General features: G+C 40.3%; 2 protein-coding genes across 2 annotated transcripts; one reads left to right on the top strand and one right to left on the bottom strand.

The window, feature by feature from the left end:
- Positions 1 to 1664: 1664 nt before the first annotated feature.
- Positions 1665 to 5462, bottom strand: LOC129764475 (uncharacterized protein K02A2.6-like). Its single transcript, XM_055763584.1, has one exon. It carries the CDS (start codon positions 5460 to 5462, stop codon positions 1665 to 1667), a length of 3798 nt encoding a protein of 1265 aa, XP_055619559.1.
- A 10762-nt stretch (positions 5463 to 16224) lies between these two features.
- LOC129767188 (uncharacterized) lies at positions 16225 to 17570 on the top strand. The gene is made up of 2 exons (XM_055767825.1): positions 16225 to 16335; positions 16387 to 17570. The coding sequence occupies exons 1-2, from the start codon at positions 16248 to 16250 to the stop codon at positions 17532 to 17534; spliced, it is 1236 nt and encodes a 411-aa protein (XP_055623800.1). The 5' UTR covers positions 16225 to 16247; the 3' UTR covers positions 17535 to 17570.
- The last annotated feature ends 303 nt before the right edge of the window (positions 17571 to 17873 follow it).

The raw sequence follows: 17873 nt of genomic DNA, 5'->3' as shown, positions 1-17873 counted from the left end.
CACCAATAAGTTCAAAAACAAGCATAAACAAAATAAATCAGTTCATATTATATATCATATTATGTCACTTTAGAATGCATTGGTATTGTGAATAACTTTTGATAACTCCTCTTTAAAAGGTTTAATGGCCCTGAAAAGCGCCGTGTTTTACGGTGGCTGGTTTTGCCACCAAAGCTGGTTTTGGTTTTGCCACAAAGAACGAACCTTTTTTCTTCTGCTACCTGCTGCCGTTTTGCGATTGCGTTTGTCACCCGCCACTCGCTGCAACTGTCTGTTGTCTCGATGTCCACCGAACCGAATGTGTTCTGTTCTGAATGCGGGTTTTCTTATCGTCACGAGCAGCATTGCCAGCTAACTCGATCACTTCGGCGGCCGAAACTATATAACACCGGCTAGGTGGACTGGTGCACTGGTACTAAGGTGCTCGGCCTAGCTACCCTTGCGGGGAACTCCAGACCAACACGGTTCGAGCGGGATTTTGCCTTTCCCTTCACTTTTCCTCCTTTGCCATATCCAACCATGGCTGCTTGTGTTGGTTTGTTGATGTGATGTGATGCGAAACGATATGGTGTACGGTTTGGATGAGAATGATCGTTACGGAAGGAAGGAAGGTATTGTATTATAGAGACTTTAAACTTTTTCAGTTCATTCGTCTCTAGCCTTGAGAAAGGCCCTTTGAAAACTCTACCCTACTCTACTCCAGCGCTACCACCTCCACCCTCTTGCCTTGAGAAAGGCACTCGATCCCTCGCCGTCCAGCAACGATGTTGTCCAGTCGGTGTCCACACAAAGAATGATCGTTACTGCAGCGGAGCGGGGATTTTTAAGCTGACTGGCTGGCTCGAGAATTACGCATGTGTGAGACTGCGACCGATGTTTCGTGCATTTTTTTTTCTTTTTCCTTTCCAATCGTGCTTCATTCTATTTCGCTGCTGCTCTGGTTGCCCGTTTTGGTCGGTACGATTTGAGGAGCACAAAATGGACCAATCAAAAATGGGCACATAGGGCATTTGGACAATGCTTGATATTTAACAATTATTCAATTATTTATCTCAAGAAAAATGAAATGTTATTCGTTATGATAGATGCGTAGATATATTTCCTATCGATTGATGCAAAAACCTTTACGATCTATTGAGAAATGCTCGAGTTATAAGCGTTCCAAATCTTGCATTTTTTCCTACTTGTTCAGTGCCTAGATTTCCATTTCACTACCTATATCTTCCGGTTAGACGTAGTCCTACGTCAACAAAATTATCACTCCTATTCAGGTCCAAGCAAAATAACACTTTTACTACATGATTGGATATATGTGAAATTAAATCCAAAATAAATTTTCAAAAAAATGAAAATGAATATGATGATAAATTTCTGAGACTTTTCGAAAATGTCCCCGAAAAACGGATGTATTTCGTTACCCGACTACGAAGGCTATTTTGGGTAACCTCAAAAGTCTTGCGAAAGGTTTCTGTTTTATCTCGATTAAAACGCGATACGAACAGTTTACTTCAGCTTTATTTTTCACCAACTGTACATCTCTGTTCGTTAAAAAGCAAAGAATCATCTATTCAAAATCGTGGAACCAAATCTTGAAACGAGGAGTGAGCAAATACTATAGTGTAATAATCAAATAGAAATACTATAACATCCTCCTCACTTTAAAGTTAATTTAATTCAATTTGATAATCCTGCAATTTAGTTGGCAAACGTGTTGTTCTTTTTGGTCGGGTTCCACTCGATGCTGTCGGGATCTGTTTTGTCGATTCACAAACAGGTGACGTCACAACTGGCGCTTGAGACACCTGCGGTTGCAACGACCTTGGCGGCGAATGATTGATTTCCTCGTCAATAACAATCGAAGAAGGTGACTGCTGAATAATGTTATCCTGAAGTGTTTGATGAGCAGCTTGCAGATTCGATCTGGCACTTGGAATTTCAACTTCGTGACTACGATAATCTTCCTTTCGCTGTAACGATTGACCCGGCTTCGATGTAGAACGGCCAGGCGACGTAGAGGGTTCCTTACGCGGTTTCAGGTGTACTAAACTTCGACGAACGTTTGATCCATTCACATTTACCATGTAGGATCGTTCATTTAATTGACTTGAAATTTTTCCAGGTGTCCACTGTTTGGAATTCTCTTGATTCAGTTGCACAAAAACTGGAGAACCAACTTGAAAAGTAGGTAGGTGTCGTGTTTTCTTATCATATTGCCATTTGGTCTTCCTTCTATTATCCTTTATTGCCTCAGGAACATTTTCCACCACTTTTGGGAACAAATTCGCACCAGAAGATGGAACTCCACATCGGGTTGCCCGAGAAAATAAACGAGCTGCCGGACTAGAACCGACCTTGTTCGGTATGTTTCTCAAGTGAAGCAGCGCGTACCACAAATCTTCACCCGTTTCTTCAGTCTTCTTCAGCAAACGTTTTGCGATTTTAACCGCGGCTTCAGACTTACCGTTTGCTTGCTGATGATGTGGTGCTGATGTAGTATGTTCGATGCCCCAATCAGATGTGAATTTGGCCATCTTTTTATTTACGAAATTGGAGCCATTATCCGTTAGGATCAGTTGCGGTTTTCCGTGACGAGCGAAATTCTTGCTACAAGTGTTGATTACTGATTCCGGAGTCATGTCTTTAAGAATGTCTAACTCGAAGAAGTCTGAGTAATGATCGACGGTCACTAGGAACTTCCTGTCACGCCCAAGATATTTTCCGAAAAAGACATCCATAGACACAAGTTGGAAGGGATAAACTGGAATACGATGACTTAACATTGGCGGATTTACTTGAGAAGAAGCGAATTTCGCACAAACATTGCTCTGCTTTACCACATCCTTAATTTGACTGCTCATTCCTGGCCAAAATAAATTAGCTCTAGCTAACTTTAGAGTAGCTTCGATACCGTTATGGCTGGTGTGACATTTGTCAATCAGTTTGCGTCGTATTTTGTGTGGCACCAGAATCCGATCACCACGAAACACGATACCGTTCTGGAAACATAACTCACTTCTATGATTAAAATAAACTTTCACTGCATCCAAGACCTGATCCGATGACTTGGGCCAACCATTCTGAATGTAACCAATTACCAACTGCAACGTAGAATCATGTTTAGTTTCCGCATTTATTTCGTCCAAACAACTATCCGAAATGTGAAGATATCTGGATAGCTCCACCTCTTCGATATCATGGAAAATCTTGTATATATTCAGCTTTTTATATTCATCTTTTAATCCTTTATCGTTAAACGGTGCCCGAGACAGTGCATCAGCAACTACGTTATCCTTTCCGGTGACGAACTCAATATATAGCCTGTATCGCTGCAAATTTAGCAACATGTGCTGTAATCGTTTTGGTGCAGACAACAGTGGTTTACGAAACACGTTAATTAGAGGTTTGTGGTCTGTTTTGATTGATACCTTTGGATTACCTACTACCAGTTGGTCAAACCGCACACAGGCAAATAATATCGCTAACAGTTCTTTTTCAATTTGCGCGTAGTTGCGCTCCGTAGCAGTGAGTGTCCTAGAAGCATATCCGATCACGCCTTCCTCCTGATACACTGCAGCTCCAAGCCCAAAACAGCTAGCGTCGCATTCAATCGTCAAGGGATTCATTGGATTGTAATATTTTAGCGTTCGAAAATCCGCTACCAACAGCTTAACACATTTGAACTCGTTGTCTTCAGCTTCCGTCCATCTCCAGGGAACCGATTCCGATATCAACTTCCGAAGATTCGTTAAATTGGCACTCAAGTTAGGAATGAATCTGCTCAGATAATTCACCATCCCGATAAAGCGATGAACTTCTTTGCGGTTGATTGGAATGGGAAAATTTCGAATTGTTGAAATCTTTGATTCATCCGGTTGCAATCCTTTGCTCGTAAGCACATGTCCATAGAATTTTACGGATGTTTCACACAATCTTATCTTGGACTTGTTAAGTTTCACGTTGTGTTCATTGAGGCGACGAAATAGATTAAGCAAACACTTATTGTGATTGATGAGTGCATCTTCGAGACTATCACCAACTCCAAAAACTAGCAGGTCATCTGCCAAGCATTCGACTCCTTCGAGGCCCTGGATTACCTCTTGCAGTTTCATTTGAAATATTTCTGGCGCCGATGAAATACCGAACGGTAATCGGGTCCATCGGTATCTTCCGAAAGGTGTCCAGAACGTCGTGAGTTTGCTGCTTGGCTCATCCAATTCAACATGCCAAAACCCTTTTTTAGCATCCATAGTAGAGAAAATTTTAGCTTTTCCTAATTCCGGCAGAATTTCATCGAGTGTGTTGAATTGTAGGTGCGGCCTCTTGATTGCTTTGTTGAGAGGAATTGGATCGAGACAAATTCTAATGTTACGAGATTCCGAATCACCACGCTGAACCACGACAATATTGCTAACCCATTCTGTATGCATGACTTCTTTTACGATCAAACCATCCGTTTCTAGTTGTTTGAGCTCCTTCTTCAGCTTTTCCCTCATAGCAATCGGCACGCGACGTGGTGGTTGAATTGATGGTTGTATTGTTTCATCAACTTCCAACGATACTGTTCCAGTGAATTTACCGTATCCCTGAAAGAGTGTGTGATACTCTTCAACTATCTTTTGTGCTTTGATCCTATAGACATTCAGTGTGTTGTGCTCCGAATTGGTTGAGTCAGTCTTGCTGAACGTTACTGACTTGCAAAACTTCACGAATCCCAACATTCGAGATGCCTTTGCTGACAATAGCGGGCGATGGTTAACATCCACCACCTGCAGAACCAGTCGGAATCGACGTCCTTTCCGATGACATGGAATCTTTACCTGTCCCAGTACCTTTATTGGATTCCCTCCAAAGCTTTGAAGTCGCAGTTTTGATGGTAAAATATCCACCTTCGTCGTTCCACTAAGCTTGTCTAGCCATTCACGTCCAATCAAGCTCGTATTGGCTCCAGTATCCAATTCGCATTCAACTTTCGTCCATTCATCGCTGAATTTAAGATTCAATTGCGCTAATACGCTACCACCTTTATTGGAATTATCGACGATTTTCCCAATTTCACATTCGTCATCACTGTCTTCCGATGAGGCTTCGTTACACGTTGATGATTCTTCTTCGGATTCACTACTTCCGTCCTTAATTTTCTTCACTTTCTTGAATTTCCTGGTTTTAGATTTGCTTGATCCAAGTTTGCAAACACGCTCAAAATGATTTTTTCCTTTACAACGATGGCATCGCTTTCCAAAAGCCGGACATGAGCCTTTGGTGAACTCGTGGGCGTCACCACAAAACTTGCAGCGTTGTTCCTGCTTTCGAGAACGATACTTGGATTTTACCTTATTCACTTCCATTTCTGCTTTCCGGATGACGAGATCCTGCGAGCGCATTGCTGTAATTTCTTCTGTTCGGCACATGTCTACTGCCTTCGTCAAAGTAATATCCTCAATAGCGAGAAGCTTGGCTCTCATATTAGACTATTTGTTAGATGTAATGACTTTAAATGCAATCAGGTCCGTCTCAAGCTGCTCAAGCTTCGCTGTTTTAGCAAGGGTCTTAAGTCGAGACGCATATTCATCGATGGATTCTTGTGAACTTTGGACAGCAGAAAAAAAATCCAATCGATCCACAACGACATTTCGCTTTACGATCACCTTCTTGCGAATCGCTTCTAACGCGGTTTCTGGATTTGCCTTCTCCGCCTCAGTCAACTCAAAGTTGAAGTATTTTTTACGCGCCGGCTCTCCGATCACTGACAGCAGAAAGCTGACTTTTTGTTCATTCTCTTCCCGTGGCCATCGATCCATTCCGATGGCCTTTGCGTAATCTTTCCAGTTTCTCTCAAAGAACTCGAAATTGTCCCGCATATCACCATCCAGCATTAACGGCGACGGCTGAGGTACTTGTACATTAGAGGCACTCGGTTGATGTATCGATGCATGGCCCTGCACCTGATTCTGTGCTGCTTGATTATTAGCCCCTTTCAACAGCGCTGTGATTAGAGTTGTCTGGTGCTCTAGGAGTTGCTTAAATTGCTCGGAATCCATTTTGATGAGGCCTTCCGAACAAAATTTTCACTTACTACCGATGAAAACAAAATGGCTACCGGCTTACGCGATTTTCAATCGTATCGCCCGGAACGAAATTATATTCGTAAATTTTATGTTTTTTAAGTTCTTTTTTTCCGATATTCACATCAGAAACGCCGAAAACATCTTTTAAACGTACACGCGAACTTCTGACACCATGTTTTATCTCGATTAAAACGCGATACGAACAGTTTACTTCAGCTTTATTTTTCACCAACTGTACATCTCTGTTCGTTAAAAAGCAAAGAATCATCTATTCAAAATCGTGGAACCAAATCTTGAAACGAGGGGTGAGCAAATACTATAGTGTAATAATCAAATAGAAATACTATAACAGTTTCCTCTATTTTCGTAATGTGTTTATCAAACGTAGTCTCTAAAATAGTCAAACAAATCGCAACACATATACATATACAAGTTATCTCTACAAAAACACTTATGCATCCATGAACACATGGATATATGTGCAATATTTAAATTAACACACTTTTAATATACATGTAACAAGTAATTCCATTTATTTGCATAAATTTTGAAAAAACAATCCTCAAAAATGTTATTAATTATTTATGAAACATTTACAAATGATAAAACAATCTCAGAAAAATAGGAACCACCATCTCTTAGAGCCTTTGGAATCATCTTTGGAATTGGGAGGCTCATAAACAGATGCAAGTTTCTATTAAACTGATATCTATACTTAAGTAGTGTAAAAACGAAAAACGAAAAACATATTGTTTTTCATTTCGATATTCCTATGCGACTTCAAACTACAAATCATCATTAGAATGAAAATACGAGATATGAATCTGACGCATGAAACACCAATAAGTATCTCTAAAAAAACCAGATCTGAAATCAAGAACAAGAATCCGAATTCTAAGAGATGAATGCGAAAACGTAATTCGAATTTTAATGTTGAAAACACTTATCTCTTTTGCAAGTCTAACGAAATCGAAGAAAAAATAGAAATACAATACATTAATGCAGCACGCCAATGTCAAGTTATAAATAGAAGAAAATTAGAGAAATAAAAATGAATTGAATCTCATGCCACTGTAAATCCGGTTCCGTCTTCCTTCTGTGCGTGTGTCGTTCGCTGGTGATAGTGTCACTGATGAAATTATAAACGAGTGCACAATAAACGCGATCAAACGCATTCGATCGATACATGCCGCTGGAGTATCTACCACGGGATTTGATAACCCAACCACCACGAAAATCCTATCTCTTTCAGTCGCTCATTCACAACTTATTCCCAAGCAGCACTCGCGCGAGAACTCAAACGCATCTACAGTCGAATGCAGGCCAGTATACAAATGAACGCATTAGAATTTTCGTTTGAACAGACACATACTTATACACAATTAGCACTCGCCCTTGAGAACCCTCTTCATCATAGCAGAACTGATGCTTTTTATTCACACAAACTACAATACACGAATCGATCCATATAGAAAACGCAACCATACACATGCGCGATGAAAAAAAAAATTCGTCATCAAGCGAAACCGAGCTAGTAACGAAAGCGAACATACTAAATATGTAAATATGTAGAGCCTTCACCGAGCAAATCACTACAATTATATTATGGGAAATTTCATAGAAAACTCAGGTAGATTCTCCCGGATTCCAAAGCCCCCGGGCGGAAAGCACAATTTTACGTGAAATGATCAAAATTTCCACCCGAAACGCGTTATAAATACCGACACTCGTGGAGAAAATATAGAGCGCAAAAGCACACGTCTACTTCGCAACGATGCCCGACGCCTCTTCATACAAAAATGACTTATACTCCAAAAACTATAAAAGATAGAAAGTTGATTTCTTCGACAAAATATATTTCCTATATTTTAACAAGATCTTTTGTCGAATACACTATATCGTTATCTTGACTTTAAACAAAATTAGGGTTAGTTGTATTTTTTCCAAAGAAAACATGAAAAAGTTGTTGTTCGAAAAACTTTTTCTTTGTAAAAGTGCCCATCTTCCGATGTATGGACGATTTGTTGGAAATTGTAAGGGCTATTTATATATATATTGACGTAGGACTACGTCTAACCGGAAGATATAGGGGGTGAAATGGAAATCTAGGCACTGAACAAGTAGGAAAAAATGCAAGATTTGGAACGCTTATAACTCGAGCATTTCTCAATAGATCGCAAAGGTTTTTGCATCAATTGATAGGAAATATATCTACGCGTCTATCATAACGAATAACATTTCATTTTTCTTGAGATAAATAATTGAATAATTGTGAAATATCAAGCATTGTCCAAATGCACTATGTGCCCATTTTTGATTGGTCCATTTTGTGCTCCTCAAATCGTACCGACCAAAACGGGCAACCAGAGCAGCAGCGAAATACAATGAAGCACGATTGGAAAGAAAAAAGAAAAAAAATGAACGAAACATTGGTCGCAGTCTCACACATGCGTAATTCTCGAGCCAGTCAGTCAGCTTAAAAATTCCCGCTCCGCTGCCGCAACGATCATTCTCATTCAAACCGTACACCACATCGGTTCGCATCACAACACATTAACAAACCAACCCAAGCAGCCATGTCTGGACATGGCAAAGGAGGAAAAGTGAAGAGAAAAGCAAAATCCCGCTCGAACCGTGTTGATCTGGAGTTCCCTGCAAGGGTAGCTAGGCCGAGCGCGTTAGTACCAGTACCACCTAGCCGGCGTTATATAGTTTCGGCCGCCGAAGTGATCGAGTTAGCTGGAAAAGCTGCTCGCGACGATAAGAAAACCCGCATTCGGAACAGAACACATTCGGTTCGGTGGACATCAAGACAACAGGCAGTTGCAGCGAGTGGCGAGTGGCAAACGCAATCACAAAACGGCATCAGGTAGCAGAAGAAAAAAGTTTGTTCTTTATACACACTGCTTTGGTGGCAAATCCAGAACAAGGCGGCATCGAGGGCATTCGAAATGGTTTTTTTCGAAACCACGAGTACTAAGTTTTCTAAATTGGAACCATTCCATACAACAAGGCGCTTTTCAGGGCCATTAAACCTTCCAAAAAAGAGTTTAGGAAATACAGTTCAATGCATTCTAAAATAATATCCAAAATAATAATAAAACACATTGATTTTTTCATAATTTGTTTGCCAGGATCTGATGAGTATGTGAATTTGGCAGTTGTTCTGAGCTTATTGATAGTTGGGGACTTTCCTGATTATTCAATTTTCACCAATTCTTAAATTGTTTCCAGATTGAAAGTACAGTAATTTACAATTAGTTCGAAATTTAGCTAATTGGACGGACATGTAATGCGACTTATTTAGTTGGACATTTTTGTAAACATAGAGATCCAAATTATGACCCCACATTGAAAGTCGACACTGTACCACTGTCATCGCAAATGTTCAATTACAGGTTAAAATTACCTCCAATGCGACACTGAGTGGCGCTTCGGCACGTCGCATTGAATGTAATTTACTGTACAACACGTCACGAGCTGGAAGGGAAGAAATTTTCCAACTGTGAAAGCTGTGGCGAGTGGTAAATGCAATCGTTAAACAGGAAGGTTTAGTCGAACAAGATGGGGATATCGAGTGATAACAAAACAATAAACTCTTTAAATTAAAGATAATTTTGTGATCCTGAAAAGGACCCTTTTTAGCCTGCATGTGAATCCAACGAGCGAACAAATCGTAATGAATGTATTTTTCTTCTTCTTCTTCTTTGTTTTTAAGAGGCTTTAAACTTTGCAGTTCATTCGCCTCTAGCCCAGTGAAGAGCCACAATTAGACCAGCCCAGAGGGGACTGGCGAAAAGGGAAACCAAAAACAAAATAACATCCATCAGATCTGTCCGCTCGATTTCCGAGTCAAGAAGAAGGTAGGAAGGGATCCTATGCTTCATAAGATATTTAATATAAGCTGTGAAGGGAAGTAAGTATTTAATGATCCGAGGACCAAAGCGGTAACGAAGCACAAGTGACCCAGCGAAAGGCGTGCTCCAAAAACAAAAAAAAACAAAAAGGCCCTTCTCAGGAGGATAGGAAGGAAAGGAGTGGTAAGGATTTGGGTGGGATTAAAAGGAATGGATTAGGGAGGAGTGACATGGGTAGGAAAAGGGGAAGGAGTGGGATAGGTAAGGCTTCTGAAATTGTAAATTAGTTAGTTGGCATTTGTTAGTAATTTATTCATTTTTTTACATGTATATATATTTTATTTAATTTTATTTTATTTTATGTATGTATACACATACACATATTTATATGTATTTAAAAAGTATTGAGTGTCAGGAATCGCCATCAATCCCACTGAGTGAAATGGAGGACAACTCCCGGCCTTTAGAGAAAATATAATATTAGACTAGGAACCGCCACTCCCCCTACCATCTCCAAAAATAAGGTGAGAGTCGGTTTCCGGTCCTACGATTATGATGTGAAAGTTATTTAAAGAAATAATGCGATTAAATATAATATAGATGAGTGAAAGCCAAGAGACCGCCCTCGGTCCTACCTCTCCCTCAATAAGGCGGTGGCTCCAGGTCTTTCGATTTGATGGAAAGTATGGTGAGAAATAGATAACATATATCTAGCATGAGAGATTTGGAGCATCATCCGCTCTACCCTCTTCAATAATAAAGCGGATGATAACTCCTGGCCTCTCAATTTAACTAAGATAATCGTAGAATTGTTGTAAGAATGCTGAAAAGTAAAGGTTATAATAATGTAATGATTACAGCGTAGGTTTAACGAAAGAAATTATTTATTTATTCTATTATTACCCTTTGGGGGGCTAGAATTTTTCCTGTTGTGAGTGTTGTTAGTGTTGATGTTATTTTTGGTTGGAGTAGATTGGCTTGAACTGTCAGCCTGTGATTGTTGATTATTAGTGTGTGAGTGTCTATTGCTAGCGTGTGTGTTTTGGTTGTTGTGAGTGTTGGTTCTTTCAGTTGTATGTTCGTTTCGTGTACGTTTCCTTTGACTTTCTTTAGTTTGTTTATTTTCCTCATCAGAAGACTTATGTTCTTCTGAAGATGTTCCCTTGTTCGAAATTTTTCTTTTATTCTTTTTCTTTATTTCTATATATTCCATTGAATTGTCTGAATCCTCATTAGTTTCCCTATTCTGTTCTTCTTCGGTTTCCATATTTTTCTGTTCCTCTTCTTCATCTTCTGATACTTCCGAATCTTCTTCCGATTCTTCATTTGAGTTAACCGATTCATCTTCGGAATGGACGGATGGGCTCTCATCCTGAGGGGAATTATTAGAAGTGCATTAGCATTTGCACTGTGTGCAGCCGCCAACAGCATATTTAGCAATGTCCAGTCTGTCTTTAAGGACACTGGAGTAGGTAGTTTCATTATTCTGGAAATTGAAGATTTCTCGGGCTTCCTTGTAGGAAATTCCCTGGTCAATACGTATTTTGGTAATTTTATTTTCAATTATCCATACTGGGCACATCCTACTAGAAGAGGAATGATTACCCTTGCAGTTGACACAATATGCAGAAGATTTGCAAATTTTATTTCCTGACTTTTTTATTTGGTGCTCTTGGCCGCAATTAATGCATAGTGGATTGTCACGCTTACACCGTTTAGTGGTGTGTCCAAAGCGGAAGCATTGAAAGCATTGCATGGGATTTGGATAAAAATTCCTTGTCCCAGCACGAATGAAACCGAAGTAGATAAATTCGGGGATTACTGTTCCACGAATTGTCAAAATAAGCGTTGGAGTTGGTATAATTGCATCATTATCTTTTCTGGTAATTCGCTTGACGTTGATCACTTTCTGATCTGCAAGCTCCTTTGCCAGTTCAGACTCGGTTAAATCTAAAACATCACGGCAAGTGACAACGCATTTGCGTTGGTTGAGTACCGGATGGCTAATTATCTCAATTGGAGTGTTGTCAATCAATTTAGTAATTTCAAGAAGCTTACCTAAATGTTCCTGGTTTCGTACTGGAAGGATGTATTGGATCCTGTTTTTGTCGTCTCTTTGAGGTCTGGCCTCATTTAAAGATGATTTGATCACACTGTTGATCGTTTTGCTGACAGTAAACGGGTTGGTGGGGAGGACATTGTCCCCTTTAGCTCGAAGAAGTAAAATTTCCAGAGGAACACATTCCGGATCAATCCACCTTGGGAGGGGCGGCCTGGTAGACTTCCCCTGATACAGATTGGTAGCTCGGCCTCCTGGAGGCCCGGAGCTACTGGAAGGCATTTTGTCGCCTGGCTATACCCAGGGTATAGCCGGCAAAATGGTCGAACTGTTCACTAGAACACTTGTGAGAAAGGCTAATACTTCTGGATGTGACCAGGAAAAAGCCCTCACTGGGAGAAAACACACGAAATAAGCACAAGAGCACAAACAGTAAGTGTCCTTACTTTCACTTTTATACTTATGATCTTCAGCCTATCAGACTATTTTCCTAGAAATAGTTCACATTAATTTTCTTTTTATTTTCCTATTTCACTTTTCTTCCTAACTACTTATCGCACTCACTTTTCATGTCCCAAAACACAAACGCTAGCAACGTAAAAAACCCCTAATCACTGCCGCGAGAACGTTCTGGAACCTGCAAAAAGTAGCGTGGGGAACGCTAAAAAGCGCGCCCCTTTTTCGCCGTTAAATAGATGCAACGGATGATGGAAGAGATGTGGGAGAACGAGAAATTAACCGCCGTTGCGGCAATATGTAATCCTTATGATGGTTTTGTCCTTCTGCTGCTCTGCAAAGCTGTTACAAAATCTTGTTAGCACATATAATAAGCCTTAAGAAAGGCTGTAAGCAGAAAACTCCTATTTTTCTATACTCTTTTCCAAGGGGCGCCAAAAACACGACCGAATCGGTTGAATGTCAGTAGCACCTTGAATGTATTTTCTTCTTTTCTTTTTCTTTATTATAGTGACTTTCAACACATTTCGGCTGGTTCGTTACTTTTACTTCCATTTTTGGAAGAATGTCGGGAGTGAGAATTGAACTCGTGATCTCTGCGTGAGAGGTATGGATGTTACCACTACGCCAGATCGCCTCCCTTTTGAATGTATTTTTCTACCATCGCTGCCTTTTAACGCTCTTTCGTTCGTCTCATTGGACTCGCCCCTTTGGCTGAGTCTGCTGATTTGTCTCTATCCTGTGACCGTGTACCACTAAAGTACAAAACGCGCGGATCCGCTGAAAAATATATCATTCTCTTTCAAACTGTAAATCAGTGTGGTTGTATGGCATCGTTTCACATCACATCGCATCAACGGATTGGTGCCGGAGCACCAGTATACCTAATAGCGGTTATAGAATTTCGGCCGCCGGAGTGCTCGAGTTGGCTTGCAAAGCTGCTCACGACAATAAGAAAACCCGCCTACAGAACAGAGCACATTCGGTTCGATGGCAACAACTAGTTTCAGCGAGTGGCAAACGCAATCGCAAAACGGCAGCAGATAGAAGAAGGAAAAAGTTTGTTTATACAGACTGTTTTGATGGCAAAACCAGCCACCGTAAAACACGGCGCTTTCCAGGGCCATTAAACCTTTCAAATAAGAGTTATTAAAAGTTTTTCACAATACCAATGCATTCTAAAGTGCCATAATATGACATATAATATAAACTGATTTATTTTGTTTATGGTTGTTCTTGAACTTATTGGTTTGGGGTCTTTTAAATTGATCATTCAGTTTTCACAAACCCATACATGGTTTCCGAATTAAAAGTGGCTTCAAATTACAACACATTGTATGCAGGATGGCATTAACGAATTTTCTCGGTAGCAAGAACTGCTTTCTTTGGATGATAACTGATGTTGAAAATTGACTGACGTTACATCTGCATTGTATAGAAAAATAACTAAGGAGCAACATGATGAGCTATGTATTTCCTGCTGCTCTGTTCTTATTTTAAAGGACTTTAATCCTGTGTTAATTTACTGTTGGTTTTTCAGAACGCTTATAGCTCGTTCAATTCTCGACAGATCGTAGAGTTCGTCTCCAAAACCTCAGTTCTTTTTCATTTCTATTTACTTTGTTTGCGGAGATACAAATCTTATAATTCATTCGTCTCCGAAACCACAGTTTAAGGTACGGTAATGTGCTCAATAGTGAAATATATGATAGTGAATGAGCTGATGACCACCTATGCATTCCCTATCACAGCCATCATTTTGATTGTACGAGATGTGCATACGCCAAAAGATGCATTCTTTGTGTGGACACCGACTGGACAACATCGTTGCTGGACGGGCTGGACGGCGAGGGATCGAGTGCCTTTCTCAAGGCAAGAGGGCGGAGGTGGTAGCGCTGGAGTAGAGTAGAGTAGAGTTTTCAAAGGGCCTTTCTCAAGGCCAGAGACGAATGAACTGCAAAAGTTTAAAGTCTCTATAATACAATACCTTCTTTCCTTCCAAAAGATGCCCGGCGTTGAACATTTAATAAGTACAAAGCCTTCAGAAAAAAATCAAGAATCAACTATGAGATAGTGAGAAAAAATTGAGAAAGTTTGTAAAAAAAAGCAAAAACACAACACAAAAGGTTCTTTTCAGAACCCCCAACATGTTCATAAAGAGTAAACAGTAAACTAATCCATTTTTCAGGTAGATAGGTGGGTATTCACGTAGGAGAAGAAAATAAAACAATATATTTAGCAAAAGCTGTCCCCTTTGTATAGTCCTACGTCACTCCGGTTATGTCCCCGACATTACCCACCCGTCTTTTTTTTTTGGGAATTAAAAAAAAACGTTTTTGAGAAAAATCAATTTTAATTTTTAAAATGACTTTTTTGTCAGCAAATTTTTTTTCCGAACAATTTTTGGTATTTTCTGTGAAACTTGAAACAATTTCCTACATTTCATCCTTTGCCAATAATTTTGTAGGTATCATGGTTTTTTAGTTATAAAAAAAAAAGAAAAAAAAATTTGGCTCTTTCCAAAAAGTAGTCTAATTATTTTTCGAATATTTCAAGTATGCAAAGTTGCTTAAATGACTCATGTCTTTACACTCACAACGTTTCACTACTATCTGAGATGGTGCTGCCAACTCCTAAGACGAGTTGGCATGAAATTCGACTATATATATTTTTCTTATATTTAAATGGTATTTTCAATGATTTGTGTTCAAAAAAGTTAACAATAGATTTTTTTTAGCCTTTTTCTGCATCTCTTATCAACTACAGAAATTTCTGTTCAATTTACTTAGAAAAAATTAACCCGAAATGGAATCAATATAATGTATCAATTGAATTCCAAACAGCAAAGCACGTTTTATTTATCAATTCCGGTCTTCGGATGATCAGTTTTCGGATTTTGTATAAGAGTTTGTTTGAGTCGATTAAAACAATTAAGTTTAATATGGGGGAAAAGCACCAACTTAGAAAAAATTACATCTAAAATGTTCGGGAAATTAACAGACAGAATAATGCGAGGGCAATGTGAAGTGAAAAAATTGTGAATCGTGCTTGGCAACGAATCGATGCAAGAAAGACTTCCCTTTGTGCCGTTTAAGCAACATTTTGGACATGCAAAATCGCTGTTCGACATCTCTCCTTTCGATTCGTATGGCACATAATTTCCTTGCTGTTGGATGTATCCTGCGGATTTGAGTTGTTTAGAAATAACTTGTCGAGTTACTCCCAATGATTCTCTGTTTGCGTTTGACATGAATCTTGATCGATTAATTTCTCTATTTCTTTGTTTCAAACATTTTCGGTTAACCCGGACGCTTTTTGTCTTTAACTCTGAAATTGTTAGTTTTAAATCGTCAAAACCATTCCCTACAAAATCTATCCGATTTTGCAAAGTCACCATAAACTTCCACAAGCATTTGATATACTTCAGCTGCATTTCCAATGGAAACAAAACTTCCCGCAAATGGTGCTTAAAAGACTCACCCAGACATCCAGCCGCTCTGGAGAAACCCAAAACATTTGGAACTCGTGCAATTAGTGGGTGCCGACATGCGTTACCCCCCGAAAGCTACCGATTCTCGGACAGTATTTGATAAAGGATCTGCCCCAACAAGGCCGAGAGGTGCTATCTTTCACTGGTGATAAGACTTCTTGTTGGCGTTACACGACCAAGAAAGAGGCTCGTTGGGTTATTGTGTGGAAAACATGATTGATAAGCGTATCAGCCTGGCTGGTCGGAAGGGATGATATAAAAGGTGTTCCTCGCCGCAATCTTCAGTTCCACGTTTCAGTTGGACGTGACAGTAAATCAAAATGAGAATTTTAATATTGGCGCTCTCTTGCGGGCTACTAGTGCAATCCAGAGATATACCTCTGAGGGAAACCGAGTGGAGCAATATTGGTGAATTGTGACAAGTAGAATCCGATTTGTATTATTAACTGTTGCTGACAGTTCCAGGATGCACCATCAACATCAACGGTCAGTTACCGAGGCCACAGCCACTGGTTCTGATTCCAGGAACGAATCGATACCGCTATCCAGCGGAAAGTGATCGTTTGCTCCAGCTTGAATCCGGTGAAGCCCTCGAAGTGGTCTGTCAACGGGGTTTCAACGTTGCCTCGGGCAAAAGATCTATGATCATTTCGTGCGTATCTGGAATAACGTTCAGTCACGATAATGCCGTCTACCGATTCAATGATCTTTCCTGCACGGAAAATTGGTCCAGCAGTGCTCGCTACACTACCCGTTCTTGTGAACAGGGTGCATCCCTCGTGGAGATCGGGTTCGATTTGGGCGATCGTTTCGTCAATGTCATGGACGTGTGTCACAATAATGTAACGTTCGAAAACCATTGGATTAAGCATGAATTCCATCGGGCACATGATGGATTCCAGCAGGGAGTTCCCCGACCACCGTGGATCCAGGGAAGTTTCTACTCGGGAATCAACGTGAATCAGTTGTATACCATCAACAGACAGCGCGAGACTCTGGGTCACATTCTCAAATCCACAGCACTCGCCGACCAGTTAGTGCAAAATGTCAGCACCGGTGTTTATATGGCTCGAGGTCATATCGCTGCCAGGGCTGATTTCATCTACGGAACGCAACAGAATGCGACCTTCTGGTTCTTGAACGCTGCCCCGCAGTGGCAAAATTTTAACGATGGCAACTGGAAATGGATCGAAGATAGTTCGCGTCGTTTCGTGGCTACTCGGAACATACAAGTTACAGTTTATGGAGGTACTTTCGGAGTGCAAACGCAAATCGATGCCAATGGAGATGAGCAGCCGATTTATTTGAATTTTGACCCGACTGGAACCCAGAGGTTGCCGGCACCGAAAATTTACTACAAAATTCTGCACGACGAGAGAAACAAAGCCGGGATTGTACTGATAGGTGTTAATAATGTTCACGTTGATTCGGTTTACCAGGTTCAACAGGAATACATATTCTGCGATGATATCGGAGATAAGGTTGACTGGATCAATTGGCGTAGAACGAATTTAACCCTCGGTTTTTCGTATGCATGTGAAGTGAATCCGTTCCTCAAGCGGATTGGGCATCTGAAGGGGTTGGATGTACCGAATTTATTGATCTGAGTGGCGGGTGCGGAATAAAGAAATATGGTGATAAAATATCTTGCTCTCATTTCTAAGACAGATTTTTTTCCCGACGAATAATCTGCTGAAAGGCAAACGACGTAAATCTCAGATGACATTTGCACTGCGTCGCACTTGAAATAACACGTACACATTTTTTTGGCAAGTGGACAGTGTGAATCTCACGAAATGTTCGCAATCAAGTTTTGGTGCACTCATCCGCAATTTGGGAAGGTTCACTTAGCTGCATGTCTAGCCGGCCATTGCTTGTTAGTCGGCGGTTCACCACACAAGTGGCCGTTTCATTCGTTCAAATAGATTGGCTAAGTACTAAAAAAA

This window comes from Toxorhynchites rutilus, chromosome 2 (genome assembly GCF_029784135.1).
Source record: "Toxorhynchites rutilus septentrionalis strain SRP chromosome 2, ASM2978413v1, whole genome shotgun sequence".
NCBI lineage: Eukaryota > Metazoa > Arthropoda > Insecta > Diptera > Culicidae > Toxorhynchites > Toxorhynchites rutilus.
This window is presented reverse-complemented; position numbering and strand designations above follow the sequence as displayed.

Coding starts and splice junctions, on each gene's coding strand:
- LOC129764475 (XM_055763584.1), bottom strand. CDS start 5,462: ATGAGAGCCAAGCTTCTCGCTATTGAGGATATTACTTTGACGAAGGCA.
- LOC129767188 (XM_055767825.1), top strand. CDS start 16,248: ATGAGAATTTTAATATTGGCGCTCTCTTGCGGGCTACTAGTGCAATCC. Junction 16,336..16,386: donor AACCGAGTGGAGCAATATTG/GTGAATTGTGAC, acceptor TGTTGCTGACAG/TTCCAGGATGCACCATCAAC.